Source organism: Boleophthalmus pectinirostris, unplaced genomic scaffold (assembly GCF_026225935.1).
Source record: "Boleophthalmus pectinirostris isolate CB_2022bp ecotype Guang Dong unplaced genomic scaffold, ASM2622593v1 HiC_scaffold_21, whole genome shotgun sequence".
Taxonomy (NCBI): domain Eukaryota; kingdom Metazoa; phylum Chordata; class Actinopteri; order Gobiiformes; family Gobiidae; genus Boleophthalmus; species Boleophthalmus pectinirostris.
In genome coordinates this window covers 984408-1009653 of record NW_026571175.1, presented here as the reverse complement: position 1 = coordinate 1009653, position 25246 = coordinate 984408, and the positions used below count along the sequence as shown (strand labels likewise).

Below are 25246 nucleotides of genomic sequence, written 5' to 3'. Positions count from 1 at the left end.
TGCAGTAGAGTAGAAGTGACAGTAGTACAGGAGGAACAGGAGCAGCAGATACTCACACACAAGACAAGAGCCTCTCGCGCATTGCACCAAAGTATAAGTCTCAGGAAACACCCAAACCATGAAAAAATTTATAGTCCGAAAAATACAGTATTCAGATCAAAGTTTGACTCTTTCACAGAGTTTAATCTTACAAACAGAAACAAAAACAATGGTATTTGAGCAGAACCCTCAAAGTTTTCTGTGTTACTCAAGTCAGACTTTACTCAGCTCTGTGTGTGTGTGTGTGTGTGTGTGTGTGTGTGTGTGTGTGTGTGTGTGTGTGTGTGTGTGTGCGTGCGTGCGTGCGTGCGTGCGTGCGTGTGTGTGTGTGTTTGCATGCGTGTGTGTGTGTGTGTGTGTGTGTGTGTGTGTGTGTGCATGCATGTGTGTGTATATGAGGATAGCATAAGTAAAGCTGTGTGTAACTCTCTCCTCCTCACATCCGTCGCTCTCAGAGATGGAGTTTGATCTGGACAAAGCTTTGGAGGAAGTCCCCATTCACATCGAAGACCCACCCCCTCCTCCTCCCGCTGTGACATCACTGGACAGAGTGTCTGTCCGTCACGATGAAACCCCACCCCCTGACCTGCCCCCAGTCCAAGTCCAGACTCTAGAGCACCAAACCAAGACCAGACCCAAACCTAAGAAACGGACCAGACCCTCAAGAGTCAAGGTATTCAACTGCCTACCTTGACGGGCATGTGGCTTTACAAATAGGTCAAAATAGGTCTATGAAGTACCAAGTATTTGAGCTCTGTGCCCCCCTCTCTCTCTCTCTCTCTCTCTCTCTCTCTCTCTCTCTCTCTCTCTCTCTCTCTCTCTCTCTCCAGCGTGTGGTGGCGCCCTCTGCTGGTGTTGTGGATTTAGAGCACAACAGCTTAGTGGAGAAACTGGACGAAGGATTTGACGAATTCTTCAACAAAACCGTCTCCAAACTCAGCTTCAAGTGAGAGCACACACATGTATTTGTGTAAAGTGAGCACACACACCACACACTGTGCTTATAAACTCATCGTGGTGAATCATTTGGATGCTCTGAATGCATAAGGTAAGTGAAGAATGACTTTGGACCACTGCAAACTGTTTCAAATAAAGTTTTTAAAGCACATATAGTGCTTGTGTGTGCTCTGTAGTTATAATCGATGACACACGAGGACCATTATGTTTTCATTTTCACAGTTAAAATCCTAATATAGATCTAAACAGAAACAAGTCCGCTGTCTTCCTCCTTAGAAAACTGTGGTGCCCAATGGGAGCCATAAACTGTATAAAGAAGTGGACTAAGTTAGTGTGACGTCACCCACAGCGTTCAGCTCCGCTCATATGAAGCTCATGATGCTCACGGTTACAGGACCGAATCTGGAGCCAGGCTTCATATGAGGAATAGGAATTTTTTAAAGGCCATAATAGTGAAATAAAAACACCAGGATCATGTGTCGTGGGTTAATACGAACATTTTAAGACCAAAATGACGAGGCTCACAGCAGCAGGTACAGAGAGGAGCCACAGTATTCCAGTTATTTATACAGTTTATGATGGAAACTGAGGCCACCGTAAACGTCATCACAACAGAGCACCGCATGCTGTTAAGTATCATCACATCTGAAGGTGAACCCAATGTAGATTGTTATTGTTTTCAATGGCCTGTGCTCACTGTAGCATGGGCTCAAAAAAATCAAATTTTCTTCTGTAATCCTTCCTCAGCTCCTATTAAGGAGGGATTGTGAAAGAGAACAATATGTGATGCCAGAAACATGCACCACATAACCAGTTCTGACCAATCAGAGCGAAAGTATCTAGAGCGGAGCTAGTGCGAGCTCAAGAAGTGGGCTAGGCTAAAGTTTACAAAGTGTTTAGGCATTTTGAGATGTTTTTTAAGTGTTCATGTTGCAGATAAGAATTCCACTTTGAATTTCCATAAATGCATTGTGCACTGTGAGAGAATTCTTTCTGGGCCCATGCTCCCAGAGCTGCAGTACTTGGAGCAGCCACTAATGGACCTCGCACCACAGAGGGACTCTACTGAACAGTGTTTTTTTTTTCATTTGTTGACTTCACGACACTGTTGAATCCTACATGTGTCACCGATTAAGAAAATCCAGTTGTGCATAGACATCGCAGTGGGTTGTGGAGGTAAAAACGGGGGTAGACTGGAGCAATGGCGTCTTAAAAGTAGACACATTAAGATGACTCAAACATGGATCATTTAACACACAACTTCAGGGGGTCACTGAGAAGGAAACAACTAGAAGATGGTTTAAAGCTTTGAAAAGTACATTTTGCAGAATTGTGCTTGAACTGTTTTAAATCTCTTCCTTAGACGTCCTTTGGTGAAATCAAACTCTCAGGACCCAGAGAAGAAACGAAAGAGTGGATTCTTCAACTACATAAAGTCCAGAACGTCTCGCTCCGAAAAGTCCCACGGCTCGGGGGCCATAAGTCCTCCAGCCTCCTCCACGCCGCCCCCTGCTGCTCTGAACACCACACTGCACCCTGTTGGTCCTCACACTCTGCCCCCTAGTGTCCCAGGGGAGGGGCTGTCCCCTGTCTCACCTTCAGTGTCTCCTCCAGTGTCTCCAGATCAGTCCCCCAGAACCAACCACCAACTGCACAGAGCCACATCACAGGAGGAGGTGAGGGGAGTTTGAATTACTTTTACTTAAATCTCCTATGTTACACAAAATCTGCCTTTTACCACCTCCACAACATCTCCTGCCTCTGTTGATCTCTTCTGGATTCGGTTTCTCAAACACTCATCCACTCATCCATTGCCTCCTGCCTGGAATATTGCAGCAGAGTCCTGACCGGGATACTCCAGAAGCTTCTGGACAGGCTTCAATACATCCAAAACTCTGCTGCCAGGGTTCTCACTCACATCAAGCCAGTTTACACACAAGGAACGACTTTATCTGACACTTTAATCCTACATTTAACTAAATCTGATGTCACTGATTTGTATTAGTAACTACACTATTAACTATTGTGTAACTGTTACGGAATTACCTCTATATATGTCATATCTGCTGCCCATGTCACCCTCTGAACCCAGGAACCAGCAGAAGAGAACCATACAAATGAATCTGAAGAGCCCAGACCAGAGACCAGACCAGAGCCCCAGAGACAGGAGAAGAAGCCGGATGCCCTCCCAGCCCCTCCCGTCCCGCGCCACATGGGGGTGCCAATTCTGGGGATGGGGCTGATGGCTGAGATGAAGGCCAAACTGGCAGCACAGAAGGTTTGAACCAGACTGTCCCAGGGCAGCTGTGGCAGACATCACTATCAACCACAGTGCTGTGTTGTCACTGATAAAAAAATTCACACTCAATTTTGATACTGAGGAATAGACTAGGGCTGCACTGACACGATACTGGTATCAAATATCAGTGCAGATGTTGAAGACGTTGGTGGATGGGATCAGCTTCCAAGATATTGCTTCTTCCTAGGTCCCATTTAGGGCGATAAATTGGTGTAAAAAGATGATTTACTGGCCAAAAAATGTCTCATAATATTAACCTTGTATTTTTACAAAGCTGTCCTGTAGTTACAAAATATATTTGTTATATATATATATATATATATATATATATATATATATATATATATATATATATATATATATCTCTCACATCCCCCTTTAGTCCTTCAGACTAAAGACTATAATGAAATGTTTTTCAGGTTGAGAAGACCAGACCTGAAGTGGCTGAAGCTGAGTCCAAGAGCAAAGCTCCAGGTGAGAAGCAGGAGCAGCTCTGAAATGTCTTATTTTTGACCCTCTCTCTAACTCCTGTGTGCTTTAAAGATAAACCAGATGCCCCGCCGCACGTGTCTGCCCCCAGAGATAAACCAGATGCCCCGCCGCACGTGTCTGCCCCCAGAGATAAACCAGATGCCCCACCACTCGTATCTGCCCCCAAAGATAAACCAGATGCCCCACCACTCGTATCTGCCCCCAAAGATAAACCAGATGCCCCGCCACCATCAGATCCAGAAGAGTCCAGACCAGAACCAGCCCCAAGATCTAGAGCCAGGACTTCTATCTCCAGTGGACCCAAAAGTCCAACCAGTCCAACTGTCAGTCTGCAGGGTAAATAAACCAGGATTAAACCAAAACTTAACCAGGACTAAAGAAGGAATAAATAGAACTAAACTAGGACTAAACCAGGTCTAAACTGTCTTTGTTTCCCAGAGGAGTTCCCGGTCCCTCCACTTCCCGCTCCTCGTCTGAAGAGGACGCCTTCAGAGCAGGACTGTGGAGTGTCTGTGTCTGTGACGTCTCCTGTCGACAGTCAGTGCTCAAACTCACAATAATCACAAATAAAACACGAATTATCAAGGAAATGTGTGATCAGGGGGATTTTAACCTTGCACAGCATGATGGATTCTCATGATATTTGTGTGATCATAAACTCACAAGAATCCATCTTGTGATGTTACCGCTGTACACTTTAAATCTAACCTGAGCAGTGGTGGCCCAATCACAGGACTTCTGTGACGGGGGAAGAGTTTTAGGCAACATGGAGACAACCCCAACCAACAGACCTAAACCACAGACTGTAGATATACAGGAGAATTATAGATAGGGGTGTGCAAAAATACCGGAATATCGATATACCGTATCATTTAATGTGATGATACAGTATCAATATCGTGGGCTACTGTATCGATATATCAGCAAGAGTATTTTTATGTGTGTTTTACTAAATTATTTTGTTACAGTGCTACAGTTTTGTTGCTTGTGGAGTGGAAGGAAACTCATTTATGTGACACATTTGACATTTTGACTCTATTTTGAGGATTAAAATGTTTGTGTTTCATATGAACTTTGCACAAGAAGTGGTTTAACAAAGAATTTTAGTATCACAGCCATGATTTAGCCTTTATTTTTTATTGAACTGTATCAAATCGATTTGAAATATATATCGAATCAAGTGCACTGTATCGAGATTTGTGTCATATCGTGGCCTGTGTATCGAGGTATGTATCGTATCGGCAACTTCTTAATGATACCCAGCCCTAATTATATATGCTGTCTCTAGTCTCTAATCTGCACATTTTATGTTGTGTCAGATGCCCTCCCAGATGTTGGGGTGTGGTTGGAGAAATACAGCAGAAGAATGGAGCTTGTTCCATTTCTAAACCAATGTTAATTTTGTCTTCTTATGTACTTTAACTTCCTGGGTTCAATACAGTCAAGTGTATTTACCTTGAGGACATGTTTCTGCTGCTGCATCTTCAGAACTATCCCCGGTGTTGGTGGTGATGTGTCGTATATCAGCTGTTACTTCCTGTGGGCGTGGTCAGATGTTGTTTACTTCCTGTGGGCATGGTCAGATGTTGTTACTTCCTGTAGGCATGGTCAGATGTTACTTCATGTGGGCGTGGTCAGATGTTGTTTACTTCCTGTAGGCGTGGTCAGCTGTTCTTACTTCGTGTGGGCGTGGTCAGATGTTGTTTACTTCCTGTAGGCGTGGTCAGATGTTGTTACTTCCTGTAGGCATGGTCGGTTGTTGTTACTTCCTGTAGGCGTGGTCAGATGTTGTTTACTTCCTGTAGGCGTGGTCAGATGTTGTTACTTTGTGTGGGCGTGGTCAGATGTTGTTTACCTCCTGTAGGCGTGGTCAGCTGTTCTTACTTCGTGTGGGCGTGGTCAGATGTTGTTTACTTCCTGTAGGCGTGGTCAGCTGTTCTTACTTCGTGTGGGCGTGGTCAGATGTTGTTTACTTCCTGTAGGCGTGGTCAGCTGTTCTTACTTCGTGTGGGCGTGGTCAGATGTTGTTTACTTTCTGTAGGCGTGGACAGCTGTTCTTACTTCGTGTGGGCGTGGTCAGATGTTGTTTACTTCCTGTAGGCGTGGTCAGCTGTTCTTACTTCGTGTGGGCGTGGTCAGATGTTGTTTACTTTCTGTAGGCGTGGTCAGCTGTTCTTACTTCGTGTGGGCGTGGTCAGATGTTGTTTACTTCCTGTAGGCGTGGACAGCTGTTCTTACATCGTGTGGGCGTGGTCGGATGTTGTTACAGTAGCTCAGTTGGTAGAGCATTCGCCCACTGATCTGAAGGTTGGTGGTTTGATTCCAGCTCTCGACATAAACATCACAGGTTGAGCGGTCAGATCCACTGACCCCCTGGTGTGATTCCAGCTCCCACAGATGAGTGCTGTTGTTGTGTCCTTGGGCAAGACACTTAACCCACCTTGCCTACAGTGTCTGCGTACACTGGTGTGTGAATGGGTGAGTGGTTCCTTGTTGTAAAGTGCTTTGAGTGCCTTGAAGGTGGAAAAGCGCTATAGAAAAATGTGACCATTTACTTCTTGTAGGCGTAGTCAGCTGTTGTTACTTCCTGTGGGCGTGGTCAGCCTGATGGAGCTGGCAGGTCGCTCAGACTGACCACGCCTCCCGTCACCCCATGTTCTCTGGAGGACGGTGTCCTAGTTGTGTGAAAGGAGGAACACTCCATCATGTTTAATTCTGTCTGTGCCTCGTTTCCTGATTTCACTGTGCTCCCTGATCCAGCGTCTGAGCTTGTTGTCCTCCGATCCAGTGACCCGAGCCCCGTCCTTTACTGTACCGTCTTTAACAACGAACCCAAGAAGTTATTCCACAGGTTAATCCAAAAAAACAAAACATTTGTGGATTTGAGTTTTGGAGCTCTCTGATGAAAATATAAGAGGACACAGAATCCTGAAAAGCTCATATCACACTATTTTCTGATGTTTCCTCACACCCTGCATATTTATTCTGTGTCCTGTTCTCAAACTGAAAACACTCTGTTCCACCTTGTGATGTCATGTGGTGATACAGGAAGCCCCCCCCCATGTTTTTAAAGTCTCTAGAATCACCTTCACTAGAATCATTTGGACAAAATCAGTCCTGGAATTGCCCGTCTCTACTGAACTAAAGGTAAAAAGCTGTTCACTTGAAAACTACCACTGTATGACATCACAAAGTGGAAGAGAGCATTTGGAGCTTTGGAGATGTAGACAGATCAATAATGAAGGGTTACTCATGCTTGGAGTTCAGAAGAGTCAGTTCTGTGTAATATAGGAGCTTTAATGAGATCACGTCATTTCAGTTTGTTCTGTATTTGTATTCTGTCCAAATGTTAGAGATAACATGTTCCTGATGTTCCTGACTGTTGATGATAGATGAGTGTTTTGTTTTGTCAGGTGAGTGTGCCTGCGACAGTGATGCGTTCGAGTCCCCGGTGACCATGGGAAATGTGGGCGTCGACAGCAGAGCCTGGTCATCTCTGAAGAGAAACCAGAGTCCAGAATCTGAGGAGAAAGAGGAGAGAGAGAGAGCCAAGTCACTCCCAAACTATGGTAAAAAACAAAAAAAAACAAAAAACTCAGGAGCAGAGGAGAGGGTCAGAGATGTAGAGGAGCAGAAGAGAGGGTCAGAGGTGGAGAGAAGAGGGTCAGAAGAGCAGAGGAGAGGGTCAGATGATGTAGAGGAGCAGAGGAGAGGGTCAGTCAGAGAGCAGAGAGAGTCAGAGGAGAGGGTCAGTAGAGCAGCGGACAGGGTCAGAAGAGCAGAGGAGAGGGTCAGAGGATGCAGAGGAGAGGGTCAGAAGAGCAGAGGAGACGGTCAGAAGAGCAGAGGAGGGGGTCAGATGGAGCAGAGGAGAGGGTCAGAAGATGTAGAGGGTCAGAAGATGTAGAGGGTCAGAGGAGAGGGTCAGAGGAGCAGATGGTGCAGAGGATGACAGGTCTCATGTCTTTTGCAGCTCTCTCTGGGTCTCCTCCGTGCGGCTCTGACTCAGACGGTGCAGAGGAAGAGCAGAGCGCCTCCTGTGGGTCAGAGGAGGACGAGGCGCACAATGAAACAGCAGAGAGTTAGATACTGACCAATCAGAAGAGCCGAAGAAAAGAACCAACCAATCTAACCCATCAGAAGACCTCAGGAGAAGAATCAGCCAATCAGAGGAGCTGTGGAACAAACCTAACCAATCAGAGGACTAGAGGAGCACAAATGACCAATCAGGAGGAGCAGAGGAGGGGCGTGGCTCTGAACTGTGTCACCTTTTAAAATAAATCATTTTTATAAGAGCTTTTATAAGTTACCTGAACTCAGCATTTTGTACTCATCCCTAAATATACAGGTAACTTTTTTTTGTTTTTATTTGATCAATAACTGTCCATTTATTGTGAAATGTTTGAGTGATTATAACAGAGATACAACTGAGCATTGTTTTCACTGGATAAAGCCAATTTCACCAAATATTTACAGCTTTTTTACACTTTTTAAGCAGCAACTGAACAAATTATCTCCAAAACTGAGGCGGAATTCTTATTTTCAAAGTTTTTGATGAGTTTATTTATGATTGTTTATGTTATTAAAATTCTCTCACCTGTTTACAACTTGATCATGTGAATATTACAGTGTTACAACCTTTAACACAGTTTTAAGAACAAAATTGTGATTAGTGTTGTACCACAAAGTCACAAATGTATAGGTTAAGTTTGTCCTTGTTTAGACCTGGTTTAGTCCTGGTTTGGTCCTAGTTTAGTCCCAGTTTAATCCTGGTTGAGTCCTGGTTTAATCCTTGTTTAGTTTTGGTTCAGGCCCCATTCAGGTTCGGTTAAGTCCCTGGTTTAGTCCTGGTTTAGTCCTGTCTTTATCCTGGTTCAGTCCTTGTTTGGTCCTGGTTTAGTGCTGGTTCAGTTCTGGTTCAGGCACCATTTAGTCTTGGTTTAGTTCTGGTTTAGTCCTGGTTTAGTCCTGATTTAATCCTCTTTAGTCCATTTTCAATCCTTGAGACTATGGCTACCAAAGATAAGTATATTAAAACTATTTTTAGTATTTATCAGTTACTTTTGTACTTTTTGCACCTGCGGCCATCAGAGACATTTGCTACTTTACTTTTTTTTTTTTTTTTTTACATTTTTTGTACAAACTTTATTGTGTAAATATGTACCTATGTTATGTGTAAATGGAAAGTGGAATTTACTGGTATGTAATCTGATTATGATAAGAGTTTAGTCTGATTATGAGGAGTGTAATCTGATCTTTAATCTTTATTGGAGGTGACGGTGGATTCTGAGATCAAATCTGTGCATTTATTTAGTCAATAAAAAAGTGGTGTAAATGTGGTTTGTGCTTTTTGGTTTAGTCCAGTTTTGATACTTGGCAGCTGATGTCATCAACATTCTCTGGGGGCTGGAGGTAACAGGAGGCTCTTCTCTGTCTAAACTCTGTTACACAGGTTAGACTTTAATCTGATTTTTGTTTTAACACCATCTGACCATAATGGACTGATTTAGCAGAAGTTGTAGATTCTGATTTCATCTGCTTTGAAAATATAACTTTTCTTTGCCTCAATGAATGAAAGGAAAGTAACATTGCTCCATCTCATCAATATGTCGTTGATTTTGAAATACAAAAGGAGCACAGGTCCATAGAAAGAGACAAAACATGTGTCCAAACGGGAAAATGAGTTGGTCCTTGTCTTTTATATTTAATAAATGCAATGAAACTGTTCTATAATCAAAATACAGACTCTGAAATCCTGTATTGTTGTATGATTCTACAAACACCTGAAAGGTTCAGCTCTGGTTTCTGATGCTTATTAAACACATTCACTTACAGTTACACATTGATGTCATTTAAATGTTTTTATTTTTTTATTCAAGCTGTTCCAAAGTACGATACATCTAAACCACAATATTAACACAAACATGGACATTTTACTAACACAATATGATTCATTTTTATTTGTGCACATGAAGATGAGAATAAAAAAATAATAATACACCAGACGGAATAAATGCTCAATTTAACCTTTAAATCCTAAAACACTGAAACTGTTCCTGCTGGCCCTGGGGCTCCTGGTTCGGGGTGAGGACATCAGGGCCACAGCACTGCTCCTCTGGACACCTGCGGGGTCTATCTCAATAACTCTTCTTCTGTTTTTCAGGTTCTTCAGGAGAAATCAGCCTGACTCAGACTCCTAAAGCTGCAGCTGTGGACAAAGGAGCCTCTGTTACTCTCAGGTGTCAGACCAGTTCAAGTGTAGAGAATTATCTCGCCTGGTATCTTCAGAAAGGCTTAGAACCTCCAAAGTCTCTGATATATCATGCTACTTCTCGTCACTTTGGAGTCTCCAGTCGTTTCAGTGGAAGTGGTTCTGGATCTGATTATTCTCTGACCATCAGTGGATTTGAGGCTGAAGATGCAGGAGTTTATTACTGTCAGCAGAGTAGCAGCTCACTGATCACACAGTGAAAAAACTCTTACAAAAACCTCCTCAGGCTGAACTGAAACGATTCACACTTCATTGAGTTTGACACAGACACTGCAGATACTGTGTTCATTGTTTAATAATTGTATTTAGTTTTTGATTGTGATTCATGAAAAAAAAAAGTGTATACTACTACTACTACTACTACTACTACAAAATAATAATAATAATTATTATTATTATTATTATTATAACAATAATAATACTTTCCAACAAAACTGACCAGCTGAAAGGCCTAACCGCAGTCAGTTTAACAATGGGAGCTAAATAAACAATCTAAAACCATTATTCATGAGTTGGAAATATGAACACTATATGAAACCTTATTCATACAGCTCTTACACATCAAACAAAAGCCGTATTCCCTAAATGATACAGAGTCAATTAAAAATGTTACAATGAACAGCAGCTAAATATTGAAGTCAAAGCTTTTCTTTCCACCTTCAGAGCCTGAAGCCCTACCTTACCCTCAACAAAGATTTGTCCCATTTCCTTGATGAATATATTCATGGATTTATTCACAACATTCAGGATTTATAAATACACATATGAAGCATGTGAATGAAAAGCCAACCCTCATAACCTGACCTCAAACCTACATTTATTCCAAACACTAAAGTGTGTGATAGAAAAAAGGAAGAATTCCATTGAAATGATGTAAAGACACAAAGATGCTTTTGATGCACAGCTCTTTATTTGGAGCAGAAGCTCCAGTTGGGACAGAGGCCTGTGTGCTGTGCTGCAGTAAGTGAAGTGGAGCTGTAGCTGTAGAGGCGTGAGCTGACAGCAGAGGGCGCTCTGCAGGCTGATCCCAGTGACTGTGTCAGTGGTGGGAACACTGCAGTGTGCTCAGTGTGTGGGACACTGGACTCTGGGAGCCCTGGCTGGCCTCACAGCTCACAGCCACGCCCCCCTCCCTCCACTGCTGTGCGGGGAGCGTCAGGCTGCTGCTCCAGCTGTAGTGGCCGTCCTTTTGCGGCACCGCGGGGCTCCGGCTCTGCTCCCCGCCCGCACCGCCACCGGACACCTTCCAGGACACGCTCCAGTCTGACGGGAAGCCCTTGTTGGCCAGGCACACGAGGGTGGCCTTCCCCTGGGCCAGCTCCTCTCTGGAGGGGGGCAGCACCCAGAGGCTGGGCTCCACTCGGCCAAATGCTGAAAAACAAAATAAACTGGGTCTCAGTGGAAAAACTAGAAAGAAAAGAGTAAAATGAACGGATACACAAGCCCAACAGTGGCAAACACAGACTGAAATAAACAAGGGTTTAGACCCCAACAGTGCTCTGCACCAGAGGAGCAACAGATACAGACAGATGATGTAATATTTATTAAAATAATAATAGTAATATTAAAAAAAAATAATAATAATAATAAAAATAAAAACATAAAAAAGGCAGACGATATTACATTATCCACAATTTATTCTGCATTAAATCAAGAACTGATTCAAACTGTAACTTTATAACTACACTCCATTGTGAAGTAAGGTGGTAAAGTAAGTGGTGTGAAAAGTAATCTTTAAAAGTACACTGGAAATATGATTATGAATAGTATTTTTGAGATTGCAGCAGAAGCAGAAGTTCCTCTGAAGCTGAAGGACAAAAAGGTTTCTGAGCTAAAGGTATTTTAAAATTTGCAACAGGGGCATTTTGACTTAAACTACATTTATTATTTTACATTTTATTTTAGAGTCTTTTAGTGTCTTTGAATCCAATAGTGCAGTGGATAAAAGGGAAACACACACACGACCAGCCAGAAGTGTGGACACTGCATCTAAACTCTGAATGACACATGTGAATGTATTTAACAAAAAACAACTCAAAATAACTCCAAACCTGTTTTATATTCTAATTTTGTGTTTGTTTGTTTGTTTGTTTGTTTGTTTGTTTTAATAGCCTTCATCCTCGTCCAGATGTCCTGCTCCATACATTTGATATCTTCTGTGTGTTTATAACATGTAGAAAGTTGTTAAGTGAATTTATTTTTACATGAAAAAGAAGGTGTCCAAGCTGTTGAACAGTGGTGTCAATAAAATGAAATCATTCAATTTAGTAAAATAAATATAGAACTAGAAAGTTAAACCTCAAAGATGGAAGAAGTTTAGATTAGATTTACTTTACCAACTTGTAAAAAATGTGTGAAGGTTTTTTTTGTTTGTTTGTTTTTTTAAGTAAAAATGAATAGAGTATTCAAAGAAATATACAAGTTTTTGAAGTTGAGAAGAAACATGAAATGACTTACAGTTGAGCTCCAGTCTGGTTCCTCCACCGAACGTCCACCACAGTGATACAAACTCATGGAGTGGTCGTACAAAAACCTGCAGCCGCTCAGAGAACACCACAAAACCATTCAGCTGTACAGAGACTGGGGCACATGGTCAGCCACGCTGTGGTCAGGGTCTGAGTACAAACACAGAATATCAGAATGTTCATGTTCCTCACAGTTTAAATACAAAATGTTTTCTACATATTGAGTTGGGGCCCAGAAGAACAAAACCCTTAAAGATCAAAACACAGTGACTCTGAGTGGGATTTAAATTCACAAATATAAACAGGAGGGTTTTTCATGTATAATGTAACAAACTATAAATAACAAAATGCAATCAGTATAAGATACATATTTTTTGCAAGCAATTAAAATTTAATGAATTTTCGAATGCATGAATGTAATAAAGAAAATACTACTGCTACTACTACTACTACTACTACTACTACTACTACTACTACTACTACTACTACTACTAATAATAATAATAATAATAATAATAATAATAATAATAATAAAACTATTATTATTATTATTATTATTAAAGTAAATGAAGCTGGATGCTTTCATGTGTAGATTCTTCTCACAGAGCACTGCTCTGAGGGAGGTTTTTGTACGAGTCTTTTTCACTGTTATAGGACTCTCTCTGTAATCATTTTTTCAGTCTATCTCCTCCTCTTATTGTTTCTTTAATATGTTCAATAGCACAGATTTTGAGGCTTTTCCAGCTGCCATGGTTGGCTTCTTTGTAATGCACGGCCAGAGGATACAGGGGGTTCCAGGTCCTTACAGCCTGTTTGTGTTCAGTCTGTTTTTCAGCTTGGTTTTGTTCGGCCTGTGTAAAAACGACCACATGGACATTCAAGTCTGTACACTACATAAGTGGTGTTACAATGAATGAATATCCTAATATCCAAACTTTGACCTGAGTTAATGTCCATGATCGAGTTAGTGTGTAGTAGTGTTCACAACAGGTACAGTTACCACCTGGAGCAGCCTGAGTGTCCAACCATGTCTTTTGTTTGGATGGAGGGAGATACACTGTTCACTAGTCTATCACTGAGCGTTGGGACTTTTCTAAAGCTGATGGTAGGAGATGGTTTAGTCCTGGTTTAGTCCTGGTTTAGACCTGGTTCAGACCTGGTTTAGACCTGGTTCAGACCTCGTTTAGTCCTGGTTTAGTCCTTGTTTAGACCTGGTTTAGTCCTGGTTTAGTCCTGGTTTAGACCTGGTTTAGACCTGGTTTAGACCTGGTTTAGTCCTGGTTTAGACCTGGTTTAGACCTGGTATAGACCTGGTATAGACCTGGTTTAGTCCTGGTTTAGACCTGGTTTAGACCTGGTTTAGACCTGGTTTAGTCCTGGTTTAGTCCTGGTTTAGTCCTGGTTTAGACCTGGTTTAGTCCTGTTTAAAGTCGTCTAAACAGCTCACAGTATTAAGTCTGTGTATAAAGTTGGATTCCAGTGGACTTGATGTAAACACACTGACAGAAGTGGAATGGAAGAAATGGAAGTGTTGATATCAGATTTGTGTCGTGTTCAGTTGAATTTCACCTGTGCTCTTTTCTCGTCCAGACGCTTCAAATGTGGACGTAGTGAACACAATCCCAGTTCTAAAACACATTGTCCACGTGATTCTTAGCATGAAAATCAATGACTATGAAGCTGATCTCAGACTGTCCACGTGTTGAAAAGTCCAGTGTAGACGAGTGAAAAATAGAAACATGAAATGAATAAAGAATAAAAATCACCAAGTCCAGCTGAAGATTTGATTTGTGGCAGAGGTCTTCACCAGGAGGTCTCTCTCTCTCTTCATCCCCTCGTCTCTCGCTCTCTGTCAAACTGCAAACACGTCCACCCGGATTTTGTCCTTTCTGGTTCTGTACATGAGAAAAGTTCTGTTACAGGTTCATTTTTACACACAGAAGAACTGAAGATCCACACGTCCAGGAGAGGAGGAAGAGAACAGGAGAGAAGAAGAGGAGAACAGGAGAGAAGAAGAGGAGAACAGGAGAGAAGAGAGGAGAACAGGAGAGAAGAAGAGGAGAACAGGAGAGAAGAAGAGGAGAACAGGAGAGAAGAAGAGGAGAACAGGAGAGAAGAAGAGAGGAGAACAGGAGAGAAGAGGAGGAGAACAGGAGAGAAGAAGAGGAGAACAGGAGAGGAGGAGGAGAACAGGGAGAGAGCCGTTCTTGGTGTGAGCCGTCCCCCAGCAGCACGGCTCCTGGGATCATTCAGGCTCCGAAACCCCTCCACCACGGTAAGGTGACGACTCAAGGAGGGGAGGAAAAAGGAGACGACAGGACAGGACACGATGGGAGGAAAAAGAACGGAAGAGAGGGAGGGAGAGAGAGAGGGAGAAAGAGAGAGGACAGGGAGAGAGAGAGGGAGGGAGAGAGAGAGAGAGAGAGAGACAGGGAGAAAGAGAGAGACAGGGAGAGAGAGAGAGAAGGAGAGAGAGAGGGAGGAGAGAGAGAGAGAGAGAGAGAGAGGAGAGAGAGAGGGAGGGAGGGAGAGGAGAGAGAAGGGGCGAGAGAGACAGGGAGGGAGAGAGAGGGAGTTAGAGAGAGAGAGAGAGAGAGAGGGAGGGAGGGACAGCAGATTAGAGAGAGAGAGAGAGAGAGAGAGAGGGAGGGAGGGACAGCAGATTAGAGAGAGGGAGAGAGAGAGAGGAAGAGAGAGACAGAGAGAGAGGGGGAGGGAGAGAGAAAGAGAAAGAAAAAAAGAGAAGACTGAGAGCGAAAGAGAGAGATAAGAGAAAGGAAGCAAAAGAGAGAGTGAGGGGGAGAGAGAGAAGAGGGAGGGAGAGAGAGAAGAGGGAGGGAGAGAGAGAAGCAGGAGAGAGAGAAAAGGAGAAGCGAGAGAGAGAGAGAAAGCAGAGGGAGAAGGAAGGACGAGCGCTTCAGAAAAGACAAAACCCAAGACAAGAAAGATCTGCAAGCTGAAAGAAGAGAAACAGGAGGAGCAGCAGGCGGGGGCATGGCAGGTGCAGCAGGCGGGGGCATGGCAGGTGCAGCAGGCGGGGGCATGGCAGGTGCAGCAGGCGGGGGCATGGCAGGTGCAGCAGGCGGGGGCATGGCAGGTGCAGCAAAGAGGGAAACAGTAGGAGGAGGCGTAGAGGTCTTGGGGCGCCTGGCGAGAGAAGCGAAGCGGGGCATAGGAAGAGGAAGAGGAGGAAGAGGAGGAAGAGGAGGAGGAGGAGGAGAGGACAGGCCAGAAGGAGCAGGCAGGGGCGCAGCAGGAGCGGCGGGTGGAGACGCGGCAGGAGCAGCGGACGTGGGCGCGGCAGGAGCAGCAGGTAGGGACATGGCAGGAGCGGTGGACGGGAACGCGATAGGAGCAGTGGGCGTGGCAGGAGCGGCGGGCGTGGCTTAAGCGGCGGGCGGGGGCCGCGGCAGGCCCCGCGGGCGGCGGAGCGGAGGACGGGGACGCAATAGTAGTTGCAGGTGTGGCAGGAACACTGGATGGAGACGCGGCGGGAGAGGCGGGCGTATGCGCAGCAGGAGCGGCGGGTGTAGGCGCGGCAGGAGACGCGGACGTGGGCGCAGCAGAAGTGGCTGGCGTGAGGCAGGAGCGGCGGGCGCGCAAGAAGCGGCGGGCGGGGGCCACAGCAGGACCAGCGGGCGAAGGCGCGGCGGACAGGGACGCGATAGGAGCAGCGGGCGGAGGCATGGCAGGAGCGGTGGATGGAGACGCGGCAAGAGAGACGTGCGTGGGCGTGTCAGGAGCGGCGGGCGTGGGCGCGGCAGGTGACGCGGACGTGGGCACGGCAGGAGAGGCGGGCGTGAGCGCGGCAGGAGAGGCGGGCGTGGGCGCGGCAGGAGTGGTGGGCGGGGGAGCAGCAGGAGCGGCGGGTGTAGGCGCGGCAGGAGACGCGGATGTGGGCGCAGCAGGAGCGGCGGGCGGAGGCGCGGCAGGAGAGGCGGGCGTGGGCGCAGCAGGAGAGGCGGGCGGAGGCGCGGCAGGAGACGCGGACGGGGACGCGATAGGAGCAGCGGGCGTGGCAGGAACCGCGGGCGTGAGCGCGGCAGGAGCACCGGTGGTGTGGCGGGAGCAGCAGGTGTGGCAGAAGCGGCGGGCGGGGCAGGAGCAGCGGGTGGAGGCGCGGCAGGAGAGGCGGGCGTGGGCGCACTAGGAGTGGTGGGCGTGAGGCAGGAGCGGCGGGGGCGCAAGAAGCGGCGGGCGGGGGCCGCAGCAGGACCAGTGGGCGGAGGCGTGGCAGGAGCGGCGAACGGGGACGCGATAGGAGCAGCGGGCGCGGCAGGAGCAGCAGGCGGAGACATGGCAGGAGCGGTGGATGGAGACGCGGCAGGAGCGGCAGGCGGAGACATGGCAGGAGCGGTGGATGGAGACGCGGCAGGAGTGGCAGGCGGAGACGCGGTAGGAGAAGCGGGCAGGGGTGCGGTTGGAGCAGGCGTGGCAGGAGCAGAAGCGGCAGGAGCAGCAGCAGGCGTGGCAGGAGCAGTGGTGTGTGAGTGTGCTTGTGTGTGAATCTTTGTGTGTTTGTGTGAGTGTGCTGGTGTTAGTGTGTGTTTGTGTGAATTTGTGTGTGCGTGAGTTTATGGGGATGTGTGTTAGTGTCTGTTTGTGATTTAGAGTAAGATGTGCTGTAGATGTGGAGGTCTGTAGATGTGTAGATGTGGAGGTCTGTAGATCTGTAGATGTGTAGATGTGGAGGTCTGTAGATGTGTAGATGTGGAGGTGTGTAGATGTGGAGGTCTGTAGATCTGTAGATGTGGAGGTCTGTAGATGTGTAGATGTGGAGGTCTGTAGATCTGTAGATCTGTAGATGTGGAGGTTTGGAGGTCTGGGGGCCTGAAGGCCCGGGGGCCAGGAGCACTATTGGGTCTTGGCTCACACAGACCTGTGGGAAGAAACATTTGTGTCAAACACCAGAACCAACAGGACGCACCACTTAAAGATAGAAAGAGGATTCATCAGTGGCTTGGAGCTGTCTCCTTCAATCAAAAAAGTGACTATTAACGTGGGTTCCACAGAAGAGGACGTCTGGTTTGGTGCTTCGTGTTCTCAGGTTCAACTATATTCTCTTATGAAGATATGACTGTTGTTAGTGACTGATTTAGAGTCTTATTAAAACATTTTTCGATTTGACTCTAATAGAAAAAAATGCATATACAGACAGCAGGTACTTTGAGCGAGTCTAAGGGTTTAACTTAGAGCATTCTCTTTTGTTTCTCTCTGTTCATTAGAGTTACTACTTTAATCTGGAATCTTTCTATCTTCTTTCTCCGTGATGGGGGTTTGTGAACTAACACCAAATGCAAAGTTTTATTTATTTTAGCCAAACAGTTTAAATCTGATTTTGTCTATGTTCAGGAATCTCACTGGATTATAAATGACGCTTCTTTTATGAATTTTCAGTGGGTGAAAAAAAACTGTTGCGCAAGTGACTTCAAAACTGTAATGTGGATGTACAACTTGTTGTAATTCGTTACATTACAATATTACTGCATTTAAAATGTAAAACATGACACGACTACTGTAGTACTTTTCACTTCCTCTCACCAAAAGAACTGTGCCAAGATGCCCAACTTTTGTACCATATATGGACTGAACCAAAACTAAATCAGGAACCAGAACCAAACCAGGTCTAAACTAGGACTAAACCAGGTCTAAACCAGGACTAAACCAGGTCTAAACCAGGTCTAAACCAGGACTAAACCAGGTCTAAACCAGGTCTAAACCAGGACTAAACCAGGTCTAAACCAGGACTAACCAGGACTAAACCAGGTCTAAAACCAGGAGGTCTAAACCAGGTCTAAACCAGGACTAAAACCAGGTCTAAACCAGGACTAAACCAGGTCTAAACCAGGACTAAACCAGGACTAAACCTACGCGGGTGCACCTCCGGCGTTTCTCTGCAGCTGATTTGAGTGAATTTGTATCAAGAAAAACGAAAAAGCCGCCATTTTAATCCCGGTTTAAAAAGCTTTGTAAGGCGCGTTACTGACATTTGTACCGAGTCAAATATGTCACAAACCTGTGCTTTTTCCTCCCGAGAGTCGTGGAGTCCGAATCAGGGGACGGTCAGAAGCTGTCTTTGTAGAAATATCCCAAAGATGAGGCTGGTGTCCGTAGAAAAGTTCAGAGTAGGTTTAATTGCGCACTTTCTGGTCTCGACCAAAGTTTGCAAAGATTGCAATGTTTGAAAGATGCACGTAGCAACAAAAATAACAACAGCACGCACGTGCGCACTGACGTAAGCACGCTGGCGTCTTGGCGCGTTCTATAGACAAATCCCGCAAAACGCGGAAGTAGAGCGGAAGTGAAGCCGCGGCGCCATTCCTGCGGTGCTGTGCGGCTAAGGAAGTAGCAGGAGTAGTAGTGTGTAGGCCGTAGCGGGAGTTGTTTACATGTTCGCCAAAGTCCGTCTAGAGTTCAGTTTCTATATTGTTCAAGTGCGTGTGTTCAGTAATGCCGGGAAGATCTTGTTGTGTGTTGGGCTGTTTTAACAACAGTGTGAAATGACAGGCCTGGAACAAGAGCGTGTGTGAAGTTCCCAAGCCGCTGTTGCACCTTGATAGTCCGTGTTTACGGCCGGATGGAGGCAGAGATTGCCTGGGAGAGTGAAGGACCAAGATTTGCGTCAGAAGTGGCTGAAATACATAAACCGACAAGGCTTCGAGCCAAACAAGAATAGTGTGGTAAGTTTGGCTTTGATTCAGTGTGCCACAGGTTGCATGGAGTGGTTGGAACATACAAGGGAACAGCGGGAGCTGTTGGCGAGATCATTAGCCACAAGCTAAAGCAAAGCTGTGGCTTTCGTGTCGCTGAAGCCCAAGGCACACGACGGAACATTTTCAGCCAACATAGAACACATGTTTGTATAATGTTCAAACAAATCTTTCATTTAATAAACATACAAATAAACAACAAGCAAATGGTTTTGCATTTTGCTCCCATACTGTACCGAAAATGAACTGAACTGTGACCTCAAAATCGAGGTACCGACTGAACCGTAATTTTTGTACGTTACACCCCTAGTTCTGTGTAATCAAAATGGTTTGATGGTTTGTTTCTTGTTTTGTTCCATGTTTGTCCAAAATGTTTCGCCATGTGCGTTGGGCTTGAGCGTTTTCAAGTGCAAATATGATTTCAGCTCTGACATTACTGCTTTGTATGACCTGTAATCTACTTTTATGTTATATAGAAGTTATATAAAGTTACATGCAGTTATATAAACCCCCTTCAGACATCATAAATAGGATGGTAAAGTGCAATTGTGCATGTTTGACATTAAATAAGAGTGCAGAGTGCTATTTAAAGTGCTGTCTTGTGCACACTTATTTGAAGCACGTATAACCAATGCATTGCTAATTATTTATCTTCAATACTTCTAAGGCGTGTGGGATACATTTTCCTGATGGACAACCTACAACAGAAAATCCATATCCTGTTTTGTCCATGGGTTATGATTGTTGTGTAAGTAGATCTCTTGCATAGCCATGTTGCCACATCGCATGTTGTTAATTTAACGCTTCATTGTCATGTTTAACTAATACACAGCTCTCTTTTTTCCCCTTTAGGTTGCATCAGCTAGACCTCCTCCCAAAAGAAGATGTCTTCAGCCATTGCACATGAACTCAAGTACTGAACCTGGACCTGAAACTGAACCTGAAGCTATGGAAACAGATGTCACAGAGATGCCTCTGCAGACGTGTGATGTTGGAATTCAGTGGCCAGATCACATCGACCATAATTACAGTTTCAGCTACAGTAACAAGCCGGCGATGAAGGACTGTGGCACTCAAACAGATCTTACACCGTCAGTGTCAGCACAACATTTAAATGAGAAAGACTTTGTGTTTTTTACTGGTTTATGCGCTGACAGTTTCTGGCAACTTCTGCACGTCGTTTTGACTTTTTGCTCACAACCACTTCTTAATACCAGATTGGCCATCCATGAACAAGTTTTGCTTGTTTTAATGAGATTGCGTCTGGGTTTATTGTTTACTGACTTGGGGAAACGGTTTGGGGTGAGTAGAACCTTGGCATCTAAAGTATTTGCATTTTGGAGACCAATCCTTGCCAGGTTTATGAGGGAAAAGGTAATTGTTTGGCTGCCCAGGCATTCACTGAACAGAATCAGGCCCAAGACATTTCACAAACATTATCCTAAAGCCACATGCATTACTGACTGTACAGAGGTCTTTGTACAAACACAAAGAACTTAAGAAAAAGATCACAAACTTATAGCAATTACAAACATCATAACACATACAAACTCCTATACTGTATACCCCCAATGGCTATGTCATGTTTGTATCCAGACTTTTTGGTGGAAGGGCCAGTGATAAATACATCACAAAGAACTGTGGTTTTCTTCATCACCTCATACCTGGAGATGAGATCTTAGCAGATCACGGATTCACCATCCAGGATCTATTGCCTCCAGGAGTGCGTCTCGCTCTTCCTGCATTCACACGTGGACGTAAGAAGCTGTCTGAACGTGAGGTGACATCCGGCCGTCGCTTAGCAAATGTCAGAATTCACGTTGAGAGAGCAATACGAAGACTGAAAGGTTTTAACATTTTGTGTCATGTTTTCTCTGGTAGGTTGCAAAGTGTCGATGAGATTGTAACTATTTGTGCAGGGTTATGTAATTTGCAACCTCAGTTAAATCCATGACAGCACTGAATGAAAGAAAAAGAAACAACTGAAATGAATTACTTATTAAAGAAGGTCACAGTATACCAAATATTACTTGTATTTCAGCAGAAAAATCAACTAAGCAGCCGACAGTTTCAGACAACAATGTAAATAGTTGTACAGGTTTAAACCGTGAACAGATGTTGAACTCTTGTTGTGTATCAAGTTAACATGACAATGCAGTGTTGACAATTAAAATGTAACATTTTTAACTGAACACATATTGAACTGTTGATTTATGTATTACCGGTATGTTGTCATGCACATACATTTTTGTACTTTTTTTATGTGCATATTAAAGTTTAAGTATCTACTTGAGCCCACAAATTTTCATGATCCCTTGTGCTATTCGTGTTGCATTTCCCTAAACATGAGCAGTGGGTTTGACCGAGACACGTGGGACAGAGGGAAGAGGACGCTCCACGCAGCACCACGTGATCACGACAAAGACTTTATTAAAGACTTTATTAAACAAGGATTAATAAATAAATACAAAACTAAAAGTGACAACGTCTGTTCATTTAATCATATTTTATAATATTTAGGCAGCACATCTTTGCAGTAAAGACCATGTGTTTTTTCGCTGTTTCAAGAGTTTTATCGCTATATTTTTAAGTCTGTGTGTGGGGACTGGCCCTGTATATATATATGTATATGTGTATATACATATACGTAGATACGTGCACGCGCTGATCTGAATGGTCAAATTATGAGCGCGTGCGAGAGATTCAGATGCCCTCCCCTGGAGAGGGAAAGGAGCGAGTGACGGATACGAGGATACGAGGACACAGATTTAGCACGAAACACATCAGATACAGATGTTATTCTGCCAATGAAAGTCCACACGAAACATCCAAACTGCTCACCTGTGAGTGTGGGTCTGACCTCTGTGAGTGTGGGTCTGGGTCGGGACGGGCACGGGCATTATTCTGTTCTTCATACAGTCAGAGAGCAGCTCTCATGTGCAAGAGTTCCCCATTACACAAAAATGTCGGAAAGATTTTGGTTCGGGTCAGGTTCGGGCAGTAGACTTTGTGTTGTCCGCAAACTCGGGTCACTCTGGCGCTCGGTGCATAAAGACTAAAGTAAAAGTGTTAAAGTTGCGTTCATTAAATCAAAGCCTGGCTCCTACAGTGTCCAAGGGAAGAGTTTTCTTACAGGTCGGGTCATTATTTCGTCCTCTGTGTTGGTCACAGTCTGTGTTTCTATAGAAGTCTATGGTCGCGGTGTGGACTGTGGGAGACTCTGCGCTACACCGGGTCCGGGAACGTGGCCGCGCTCGTGCACGAGTTTCAAATGTATAATATTGTGGAGAATAATGAGTGGAATAAACAGCCCTTCTCCGTGTTTTGGTGAACCAAACACTTAAATGCGCAAATCTGAAGGTCATTCTTCTATATACATGGATTTTCTGATCAAACACTTCCTCAAACTCTGTTCACTTCTGCTTCTCTCCACGAGTGTCGCTTTTCCCCGTGTCTCCAGACTTTGCGTAGAGCTTACAGGAAGTTCCGAGTTGGCGTAGAGTTAAGCCAAGAGCCACGCCTTAGTCGAGTTTTATAAATATCGCGGTTGGCGTAGAGAGCGACTACGCAAGGATTTTTGCGTAAGCAAGTTTTATAAATGAGGCCCCTGATCTGTGGAGAGGCGCCCTACACAATGAATGAATTACTGTGTTTTGGAGCAAGAAAAACACCTGTAAAGAATAAATGCTAGATGGATATGTTTACTGGGAACATTTGAGGCAAAACAAATAACATCTCCCACACAGAAATGGAGCGCACCTGAACAGCTGCAGGGTCTGTGTCATCACAATCAGACCAACACTGCTTCCATTTTCAAATTGTTTTTTGGAAGACCAGGGAAGTGTTTTTTGTTTTTTTGTTTTTTTCACTGTTGTATTTTAAAATTAAATACAGGTTTTAATCTAGTTATTTTCTAGTTTAGTCTAGATTTGATCTTTACATTATTCATATTATTTTGAACCATATCAATTGACAGTATATTAATCAACTATTCTCATGATTATGCTGTGACTTTATTTTAATTTTGTAAAATAATTAGAGTTGTTCATTTTTCCCAGCAAGCACATTGTCATCTTCTTCTGAACAGTGTTTTTCAGTTTAAATGTGTAAATGTGAGCTGTTTGTCAGTTGTTTATCAGTCTCTGTACAGCTGAATGGTTTTGTGGTGTTCTCTGAGCGGCTGCAGGTTTTTGTACGACCACTCCATGAGTTTGTATCACTGTGGCTCACGTTCGGTGGAGGAACCAGACTGGAGCTCAACTGTAAGTCATCTCTTTATGTTCATTTTAAATGACACTTTGGTTTAGTTTGTGATTCATCTGTTTCTATTTCTGAAGCCTGACATCATTTGATTGTTTTCTGTTTTATTCTAAATACTGTTTGGAGTTCTGGGTGAGCAGTGTCTTCTTATCATCCCCACAGTCATTTCAAGGTTCAAGGTTACATTTAATTTCATTTAAGTTTTTGTTTATAATTGAAAAAAAAAAAAAAATGTGAGTGTTTGAAAAGAAAAACATGTGTATATAGTTTTCTTTTTACGTTTAACTCTGGAGATTTTCTAGAATGTATCTTTAGCTCTGAAACTTCCATTGTTCAGCTTCAGTGAGTCTCTCAGTTCTGTTTTCACTCATTTCAGGTGAAAAGTTGATTTTATTGTGAAATGTTTTATTACTATTCTAGAACAATTCACAGGTTTCGATGTAGCTTTGCCTTAATTTTTGGAAATAAAAAAGTCAAAGTGTTACTGGTGTGAGGATCACCATCTGAAAATTGCTAAAATGTTTTTGCTTTGCCTGAAATGTTCCACAAAACTATTTAAACATAATATAATTTACACAGTTGCAGGTGTTTTTTATTATTTTTTTTAAAAAGGGAAAAAAAAGCCACCTTTTGTCTTTTTCTGGATAATTCCTTGGAACAAAATGTACATATTGTATCAAATATGATGAAAAATGTTCCCTTCAGTGTGTGTAAGTGTGTGTTGTGTGTGTGTCCACAGTGGGCCGAGTGGAGCCCAGCCTCTGGGTGCTGCCCCCCTCCAGAGAGGAGCTGGCCCAGGGGAAGGCCACCCTCGTGTGCCTGGCCAACAAGGGCTTCCCGTCAGACTGGAGCGTGTCCTGGAAGGTGTCCGGTGGCGGTGCGGGCGGGGAGCAGAGCCGGAGCCCCGCGGTGCCGCAAAAGGACGGCCACTACAGCTGGAGCAGCAGCCTGACGCTCCCCGCACAGCAGTGGAGGGAGGGGGGCGTGGCTGTGAGCTGTGAGGCCAGCCAGGGCTCCCAGAGTCCAGTGTCCCACACACTGAGCACACTGCAGTGTTCCCACCACTGACACAGTCACTGGGATCAGCCTGCAGAGCGCCCTCTGCTGTCAGCTCACGCCTCTACAGCTACAGCTCCACTTCACTTCAATAAAAACACAGAGAAAAAAAAAAAAACTGCACTCGGCTCTGTCCACTTGTTTTGTCTGTTCCTTTTTTTAATTTTAAATCTCAGTTAAAATCCATTATCATATTATAAATGTGTAGATGCCAAAATGTTAACATATAAAACTAACAAATAAAAATATAAATTGTTCCTTTAGGTCTTTGTGCAAATCCCAGTGGACCCTGCAGCTGTCCCAGTGGACCCTGCAGCTGTTCATGCAAAGTGTCAGACATTTGCATGAGGAGCCTCTGGAGAGCTGAGTTCAGGAACAAACCAGTCATGAGAACAGTGTGGAGCTGCTGAGGGCTGAAGCAGAGTGTGTGAGGTCAGAAGTACAGTACACACATGAGAGACACACACGTGAGAGAGACGAGACACACTCACCACATCACACTGGTTATCCATGTGTGTCTGACTTTGATACTTTGACAGTGTCATATCTTACTCACGGAGGAGTAAAGTGGGGGTCTTAAACTTTAAGTATAACTGTGTAAGAACCACAGACACACACGAAGCTTTGAGAGGTTTTATTCCAAAAGAACGACAGGATTCCTGTGGCTCTGAAATACAGTCAAAAGCACAAATCAGAG

At 44.3% G+C, this 25246-nt stretch overlaps 1 protein-coding gene, 1 long non-coding RNA gene and 2 gene segments (V, D, J or C); 3 read left to right on the top strand and 1 right to left on the bottom strand.

The window, feature by feature from the left end:
* Positions 1 to 9790, top strand: part of LOC110156491 (F-actin-uncapping protein LRRC16A-like) — a 49741-nt gene extending 39951 nt beyond the window's left edge. Inside the window, exons 31-39 of the mRNA XM_020920690.2 lie at positions 495 to 712; positions 870 to 985; positions 2360 to 2672; positions 3089 to 3274; positions 3715 to 3769; positions 3839 to 4123; positions 4226 to 4324; positions 7201 to 7356; positions 7761 to 9790. Of these exons, the coding sequence (XP_020776349.2) occupies positions 495 to 712; positions 870 to 985; positions 2360 to 2672; positions 3089 to 3274; positions 3715 to 3769; positions 3839 to 4123; positions 4226 to 4324; positions 7201 to 7356; positions 7761 to 7873 (1541 nt within the window). The 3' untranslated portion in view covers positions 7874 to 9790. The remainder of the gene's footprint in view (positions 1 to 494; positions 713 to 869; positions 986 to 2359; positions 2673 to 3088; positions 3275 to 3714; positions 3770 to 3838; positions 4124 to 4225; positions 4325 to 7200; positions 7357 to 7760) is intronic.
* Positions 9791 to 10946: 1156 nt separating this feature from the next.
* Positions 10947 to 12651, bottom strand: LOC110160834 (Ig kappa-b4 chain C region-like; the record flags this gene model as incomplete). The annotated part of the segment is given in 2 exon segments: positions 10947 to 11429; positions 12516 to 12651. Coding segments are annotated over 2 exon segments (468 nt in total), but the record flags the coding sequence as incomplete, so codon positions are not given.
* A 5711-nt stretch (positions 12652 to 18362) lies between these two features.
* On the top strand, positions 18363 to 21724 carry LOC129410128 (uncharacterized). The gene is made up of 3 exons (XR_008632744.1): positions 18363 to 19203; positions 19901 to 19981; positions 20086 to 21724. It is a non-coding gene; the product is annotated as an uncharacterized LOC129410128 (long non-coding RNA).
* A 1596-nt stretch (positions 21725 to 23320) lies between these two features.
* On the top strand, positions 23321 to 24635 carry LOC110156522 (Ig kappa-b4 chain C region-like). The segment is given in 2 exon segments: positions 23321 to 23495; positions 24233 to 24635. Coding segments are annotated over 2 exon segments (489 nt in total).
* Positions 24636 to 25246: the final 611 nt, after the last annotated feature.